Source organism: Leuciscus leuciscus (genome assembly GCF_965113295.1).
Source record: "Leuciscus leuciscus genome assembly, chromosome: 4".
In the NCBI taxonomy this organism is placed as follows: domain Eukaryota; kingdom Metazoa; phylum Chordata; class Actinopteri; order Cypriniformes; family Leuciscidae; genus Leuciscus; species Leuciscus leuciscus.
In genome coordinates this window covers 17,998,487-18,007,293 of record NC_138728.1, presented here as the reverse complement: position 1 = coordinate 18,007,293, position 8,807 = coordinate 17,998,487, and the positions used below count along the sequence as shown (strand labels likewise).

The 8,807-nt window shown below is 35.8% G+C and overlaps 1 protein-coding gene across 1 annotated transcript in view; it reads right to left on the bottom strand.

Moving 5' to 3' along the window:
* lhfpl3 (LHFPL tetraspan subfamily member 3) overlaps positions 1–8,734 on the bottom strand; it is a 49,758-nt gene extending 41,024 nt beyond the window's left edge. The window contains exons 1-2 of the mRNA XM_082168326.1: positions 8,598–8,734; positions 3,069–3,502 (exon numbers count right to left, since the gene is read on the bottom strand). Of these exons, the coding sequence (XP_082024452.1) occupies positions 3,069–3,495 (427 nt within the window). The 5' untranslated portion in view covers positions 3,496–3,502; positions 8,598–8,734. The remainder of the gene's footprint in view (positions 1–3,068; positions 3,503–8,597) is intronic.
* Between the last annotated feature and the right edge of the window lie 73 nt (positions 8,735–8,807).

Sequence of the window (8,807 nt, the reverse complement as noted above, 5' to 3'; positions counted from 1 at the left end):
ATATGTGTATATATATATATATGTATACGTGTGTGTGTGTGTGTGTGTGTGTGTGTGTGTGTGTGTATATATATATATATATATATATCACACATTATCTAATTTATTAATATACACATTGTTATTATTATATCATACCATTTTTTAAATATAAATCAAATGAATAATATTATAATAATATTATTAGTCATAATAATAATAATATAAATATTATTTTTTGTATTTTTTTATATTTTGACTTTTTTATTATTGTTAAATATACTGTTTCATATCAAATATATGCATATAATACTACTATTATTGTTATTAATCATAACAATAATTGTATTATTTTGTTATATTTTTGCATATGACACAATATGAGATTTGAGAACTAATAAAGGGAAAGATTTTTAGCAAATAGTGAATTAATGTTTGGCCTGTTTTAGTCATCACATCACATTTTTGGAGCTCAATGGCCCTTAAACATTGTATTACGTCAATGCATGAAAAAAAGAGCAGCCTGGACATTTTCTCAGAAGAGAAAAAAAATCATATAGGTCTTGAATAGCATGAAGTACATGATGACAGAATTGTTATAAACAGCTACAGGAAGTAAAATGGAGGGTAGCAAGAACACCGTGTGTCATTTTGCTCTGACATCTACACACAGGCCTCCTATGACAGTAATTTTTCCACAACTGTGAATTAGTTTCAAAACTCACCTGAAGTCCCTGAGGCAAGGCACAAAAATAGTCAACCCCTGTCTTTCTACCTTTGGTAAAAAAAATGAAATGTTTACAGAGCGCTCGACATATTCTCCAGTGGTGCATCCCTCCTTTCCAACAGCAAAACCCAATAGACAGAGAGCATAGATAGACCATCACACACACATTCAGCAAGGGCGGTCAGTCACTCCTGAAAATACATCAAACTAAATGGAACCCTGGAGCATTTAAACTTCCAAATACTGAGAGAGCTTGTCAAGAATACAGATGAACAGGAAAAGAGTGAAAAACACAAACCCAAAATTTTTTTTGTGAGAGTTAAATATTAGCATGCAGGGTGATATATGTTCTTAATGCTGACTCTACTCATGCAAACCTTTGAAGCCAAAGCCTCAGATAAAAGCAATGTGTGCAGATGCACTTCACACAACTTGAGCTCTCTCATCTGCTCATTTCATATATTACTCCCTATTAAATGCCCGTTTTCAGAGCGCAACACAACCAAACCCAACTCTCGGAGGCCATTAAACAACATGAAACTACTACATCTTTGCTGTAAAACATCTATGAAAAATATTAAGGACGTTTAGCATTGGTCAGCTGGGGGAAAATAAACTGACTAAGCCTATCTGGAGTTGTTTTTCCCTTCACAGAAGAAAAAAAGACATCCAGTGCTTGAGCTCATTTTCTCATCATGCTCATCTGTTTAATTTAAGGATAACAAAGTGGTACGCATGATTTATTTATATATATAATCTCGTCCACTGTGGATTCATCGAATGGGTAGTGGGTCAGATTTATGAAGAGCTTTTCTGCAAGCATTTGAGGAATGCACCAAAAAGACCACTCAGTAGTGATCAAACGGATGGCAGTGTAAACTAAGGGCTCATTATGCAGTATTTTTGATTAACAATGCTTGAAATCTTTGAGGAATTGTACATCCACAGAATGACATCGGAAGCATGTTTGTCTTATTTTAATGAAGAGAATTATACATCCATAGATAAATAAATAAATGTAATAAATTAGGTATATCTAAAACATATACCATGAGTACCAAATGTCTGAGAACAAATTTGGGGTTTATATGGGGTTTATAAATGATATGTACTGTATAAAAGATTATAATAAGATCTAAAGCGACTTGTGAGACTGTGAGACTACTGAAAATGCTTGAATTTAAAAATATATGTACACTACTGTTAAAAAGTTGGAGTATAGATTTTGTGTTTTTGAAAGAAGTCTCTTATGCTTAGCAAAACTGCATTTATTTGATCAAAAATACAGTAAACCGTAACATTGTGAAATATTATGAAAATTTTAAATGCCCGTTTTTTTTTTTTTTTTTATGTCATTTATTTCTGTGATGGCAAAGCTGAATTTTCAGCATCATTACTCGCATGCTCCTACAGAAATTGCTGATTTGCTACTAGAAAATTAATTATTATCAATAAACAGATGTGCCGCTTAATATTTTTGTGGAAACAGTGATTAAAAAAAGGATTCTTTGATGAATAGAAAGTTCAAAAGAACAGCATTTATTTGAAATAGAAATCATTTGTAATATTATAAATGTCTTTTTTGATCATTTAATGCCTATTTTCTGTATAAAAATATGAATTAAAAGTATAAACTTAAGTGTTAAGGCCTGTGGCCAGTTGCATAAACTGTTAAGACTAGTCTTACAAGTTAGTCATCCAATTTTATTCTTTAAAACTGTTAATAACTTTTTAAAGTCAGTAACTTAAAAACGTAGATTGGTCTAATTTGACACCGAACATTAAGACTGATTACCCCTAACTAACTTCTAGTTGATCATACTAGTTCTTAAGACACAGTCTTACCATAATGACTATGTTTATGCAACTGGCCCCTGGTTTCACAGACAGGGCTTAGATTAAGCCAGGATTAGGCCTTAGTTCAATTAGGACATTTAAGTAGGCTAGCTTTAATAATCATGCCTTAGAAAAAAAATATTACTGGTGTGCATCTTGAGACAAAACGATGGCTTATTTTAAGATACAGGATGTAACTGCAAGTTGCTTTCAATTAAAACAGCTCAAACATACATTTCAGTCTGTGAAACCGGGGGGTAAAAGTATCAAGTTACGGCCCCCAAACTTTTGTATGGTGCAGTGCCTGAAGTACCATGTATTTTTTTTCTTTTTACATGGTGCCTAACAAACTTACTAAACATATTATGAAATGCCAGCTGCAAATATTAGAACATATGCCAATTGAATATATGTTTGTACACTTTCACTTATTGTATTTTTGTAACTTCCAGCCTTGCTGGCTCCTCGTACATCAGTAAGCATTGGGAAACCTCCAAATGATGTGCAGTCACACTCGCTCACTCACCTGCTGCCAGCTGCATCCATCCGCAGATCTTATACACAGTGGCTGTGCTGCAGAAGAAGAAGAGAGCGAAGCAGCCAATGCAGGAGAGGACCAGCACCATGGACATCCCAATGAAGAAAGACGCCGCTTTGAAGGCGCTAGACGGGATGGAGCCAAACTCTGTGAAGCTCCCCTGGCAAGTCAGGTCCCGGGACATTCCGCTTCCTATGCAGTAGTGAAAGAGGCCGAAGTAGCCGGCCTGTGGCGTGTCCATGCCGTCCCCGATCCAGTAGGGCTGAACGAAACATACCACGTTGACGATGGCGAAGAGGATGGTGAAGATGGCCCACAGGACTCCGATGGCACGAGAGTTCCTGACGTAGTTGGTCTGGTAGATCTTGGCTGCCTCCGTGGCTGGGAGCATCGCTGCAGGTGTCCCTGGGATCATAGATGCACTGTAAAAAAGTTACGTAAAATCGTAAAAATTACTGTAAATATGACTGCAGTAGTTCACAGCATACTGTATAATAACTTGCAGTATATTTATACTGTCAAATGAATTACAGTTCTTGCTTTTGCATTGTATTTTAAAATACTGTAAAGTTACTATGCAGTATAATTGATTACGGTAGTTTTTATATTCACATATATACACAACGTATTATAACTAACTACAATCTGTTACACGCTTAAAAAAAGAATGAAATATAAAGGCTCGTATGCAAAAAATATTTCACACAGTGATATTCAATTATGACAACACTCAGAAGTCCGTTTAAAAACTTTTATTAAAATTGAATTCATTAAACTCTCCAGACTTGGCAGGGCCAATGCAGATCCCAGACTTTTGCTGCCTATAGAGAACAAAACACAAAAATTGAGTTGCACTACAGCTTGACAGACATCAATGTGATAAACAGCTTTCATTTAATTTACAGTATATGGAACCACAATACATTCAACCAGGAGATGTGCCAAAACTTAATGCCTTTAAATGAGAATGAAACTATGTGAGGGTGAGTACATTTTTGGGTGTACTATCCCTTTAAACTAAATTCTAAGATCCTGATCTCCTCGATCCATGTTCAAAAACTAAAGCTCATTTTATGAATTTGAATGCGTTCTTCAATAGCTGAACATTGTATTGAAGAATATTGTATATGAACAATAGTACTTACCTCTGTATTAAGCGAAAGAGCGATACTCATCAGCACGCTGCAGTGATGAACAACTGTACATACACCCTGAAAGAAATGAAAAACATATTCAACACTGCATAGACCTACACAGAGATATTCATTTCACAATGCATCCACTTTCTGAATTTCCTGCTTGATACAATTAATGTAAAAATGCTCCTGATTCCATTTAAATGTAATGCTTGTATTTTTCCCAATAAAAGCAGATCAAATATTGAAATGAGTCTTTTGTTTGTTGACACTTTTTTTTAACTACACTGACTAATCTTTCTTCTTTACTGAATCAGTACTTAAGTCTTACCTAACTCTAATAATTCTGCCAGTCATAATTGGTGAATTCCTTGATGAATTCTGGACACATGTGGATTCAGGGCCCTGTTTTTACGTTGCACTATCCTGCCACTGTTATGGCTCTGCTGAAATGGTTACGATACATATGTGTACGAAGGCCAACAGCAGTTTTGAAGTTACACGGACACTGCAAAAATCCACAAGAGAATCTATAGTTTGCAAGATTGCATGTCTGACAAACTCTGGAATAGACTCTACAGAGTACTGACACACTTTGCAAGAGAAAGGCATTTCTAATCTTATTTCCAAGCAATTTTAACTTTAGATACAGTACTTTACCCATCCATATCTGGTGACTTCACCAAGGATTTTTACCTGTAAGACAAAGAGAAACATGGATCAGTTAAAACATATAAAAAGGTTACAAAATAATTCCAATATATAAAACCAAAATAATTAGAAAAGAAAACAAATTTCAAAGAACAGAAATGACAAGCTAGCAACTTAAGTGCAACTTAAAAACCAAAAAAGTTGAAATGAAATAATTGAATTCTCATATTAATTATTCAATCTGTTTATTTCATTTATTACTTGTAAAAAAGGTGGCTAGCATGAGCATTTTAAGAGTGTTTTACAGTTGATTTCATGTCTTTCATGTCCATGATCTTTGAGTTCAATAGAATTAGAATATTACATACATTTACACAAAAAAAGGTGTGAAAATTTTTTCACAAACTGAGATGTGTGTCATGAAAGGGGTATTTTTTTTAAGCAACATTTCATATTTGATGTGATCTAAAAACGAGAAAGGTTTAAACTTTTTTATTGATTTATAGGGCTGATAAAAAATCTGATCTTTAAAATTCCGATTTGTGCGGTGCAAAGAAAAGCTATTCATGCATTTCCAAATTGGTTTGGCTTGAGTATGGGTGCTTCTCAATACACACATTGATGCTTCCTCACTCCTCCGTCCTCCAGCCCGTGACCCGATGTAATGACAAACTGGGTCCTCCCTCGAAACTGGGTGTCTTTCAGCTATGATTAGTAGTTCATACAAACGATATTAATTTAAAATATGCATAGCTTACTATATAGTGCATAATGAAACAAATTGAGTGTAATTTGTTTTACTTGATAAAATGTTAATGAATAAATAATAATAATAATAATAATAGCCTATTAAGTGAATGATTGAATATCATTACATTGTTCTTTTATAACTGAAATATTTGGGCATTTAACACTTAATTTAACACATAATTACATTAAAGATGACTGTGAATACACGTACAGTAGGTGCAAATCTGTGTATACAAGCTTTCAGGCCAATCGGTATCTGTATGCTAGTGCATATGCTAACCAATACAGATATTAATGGACATTTTAAAGTGATTCAAACTGGATTTATCATCATAACATGATTTTGTAGGAATTGTAATCAGACACTAAAGAGAGTAGGCCTAAGTTACCTATTAAAATTAATTTGAGATTGCTTGGGGGTCCTAACAGAGACCCGATTTCGAGGGAGAACCTGATTTGTCACAAATAAGAAATGAGAAGCACCCAAAGTGACAGAAACAGGGATTATAATGGCCATTTTCGTGAATATCAAACGGATATCAAATATACAACTAAATTAACCGTTGGCTTGAAGGAGTGAATGAAAACGAGTGCGCAAAATCAAACCCTGTGAACATCACCTTCTGCCGAGACGCGGGAATTCATTCGCCGCAACTTTCACTGCCTGTGTATTCACTTTAAGTGTACATCGGTTGTACTCACGTTATAAATGTATAATATGACTCGCGACAGGCCACACGCACACGGTGTACACCCAAATGTTCAGAAACAAGAACATTTCGATTACTTTGTTCTAAACTTGAAATTATTAACTAACATTAACAGCAAACCTTGTGATAACTAGTATTTGGCTAACTGGCTAGAATGTTTGCGTTACAAAGCTACCTTTATATCAAACTCACCACCGATTATTTAAAGTGGTCATCGGATGCCCATTTTCCACAAGTTGGTATGATTCTTTAGGGTGTTCATGTAAAGTTTGTAATATACTTTGGTTAAAATTCCTCAATGGTTGAGTAAAACAACACCCTTTTTACCTCCTCAAAACCGCTTTGTTCACAGCGACCCGTTTCGGTGCATGTCTCTTTAAATGATAATGAGCAACTGCTTACCCCACCCCTCTCTTCCGTGGGGCGTGTCGAATGGCTGAGGGCAGAAATATGCTAATACGGCACAGTTCGTCAGTGGTCATGGGCGGAGCATGAGCATTATGACATCATTTTGCTCAGAAAATCCAAACGCTTGATTATTGAGAGTGTTTAGACTTTTTGAGGATTTAAAAAAAAAGTGTGAATGGATTTTTTTCATTGTATGGTGGTTGTGTGTCCACAGTCTCCACACACTGCAAATACACATTTATATGCAAACACCATATCTTCACATTTGGGGGAAAATATATTTCAGAAATACACATCTTTAAGATATTGGATAAAATTTTACATCTCACCTGGCTGGTTCTTGCTGGTAGTGCCCAATCCTCAAAGGCTCAGGATGAATTGGAAAATGTGAGTGCCGGCTGACGGATTAGATGATTGGTTGCCAGGTGTATATCCCATGCGATTCTGCTCTTTATGTAATTAAGTGTATAAATAGAAAGCAAAATAATAATAAAAAAAATCTCATGGGAATTGATTTTATCTATTTTTACCTAGCCTATATTTTTGATCATTGGATGGGACTACATCTCCAACCCACAACATTGTAGGCTATAACTTTATGAAATTAGTTGGGTTTGTGACTAAATCTGGCAACCATAAAGACACGCAATTAATCAACACGCACATAAAATATTTCACTTTTTTTAACTATTCAGTACTTTATGGATTCAAACTGGAGTAGGTTCAGCCTGTATTTATTATGGATTCAGTTCTGAGGCTGAATTCTGGTCCGATATGGATTGAATCTAGATTTAGGTTTTATCTGGATTCAGTTTGGATTTAGGCCTAGATTGGATTGAGTCTGGATTAAGGTCCTGTCTACATTCAGTCCAGATTCAGGTTTTACATTTACATTTATTAATTTAGCTGACGCTTTTATCCAAAGCGACTTACAATTGCTATATATGTCAGAGGTCGCACGCCTCTGGAGCAACTAGGGGTTAAGTGTCTTGCTCAGGGACACATTGGTGTCTCACAGTGGATTCGAACCCGGGTCTCTCACACCAAAGGCATGTGTCTTATCCATTGCGCCACCCCCCCTTTCTGGATTGAGACTGGGTTCAGTTCCTATCTGGATTGAGACTGGGTTGCAGTTACTATCTGGATTCAGTCCAGATTTAGGTTCTATCTGGATTCAATTTGGATTTAGATCCACTGTGGTTTCGAAATGCACTCAGATCCTTTACAGATTTAGTCTGCATGGATTCAGCTCCAATCTGGATTGAGTCCAGATTTGATTCCTTTATGGATTCACAGATTCTATCTGGATTGAGACTGGATTCAGATCCTGTCTGGATTGCATCTGGATTCTGGAATGAATCCAGATTCAGGTCATTTTTGGATTCAATCCGGACTCAGTCCTCTTTAGACGTTGCTTGGGGTGCCACCTAAACTCAAGTACAGACAGAACAGCTCACAGATGTCGCGACAGACTAAGCAGTTTTGGTGCCAGATGCCACAGCGATTCGTTGAGCGTGGATGTGGCAGTCTGTCCGTGACTCCAATTATGTTCTTTTCCAGCTCTCCTCTCATTCAGTCTCTATGCCTCTGCATCATTCAGCCAAAATATCTCATTAAGGTGAATAATCACACTTGAGACGGCAAAAAAAATTATGACTAAACTCATATTAAGACACAGCTCATATGAAGAAGACGCATTCCAGTGCATCAGAGATATTATTCCCAACGCAAATGTCAGTATGAATACTTAATGATGACCCGAATAAATTAATAATACTTAGATGGTTTGTGAACAATCAAACAATCAAGAGATAGAAGACATTTATATAATAAAATATGTATTTATACAAACATGTATCTACCTTACACAGTCCAAATCGTTGTTTCCATGAGGCTATTACAAGATATGAAGCGGATTTCCGTGATTAAATCTTGCTGTGCTGATGCGTTTAAGGGAAATAACGGATGTTCAGATGACGACAAATAGACACTGCATCATATTTTGCGTGTCCATTCTTCTCAGATTTACACGCACAGGCAGTTGCAATACGCAAATATCGCTTTCCTCTCGG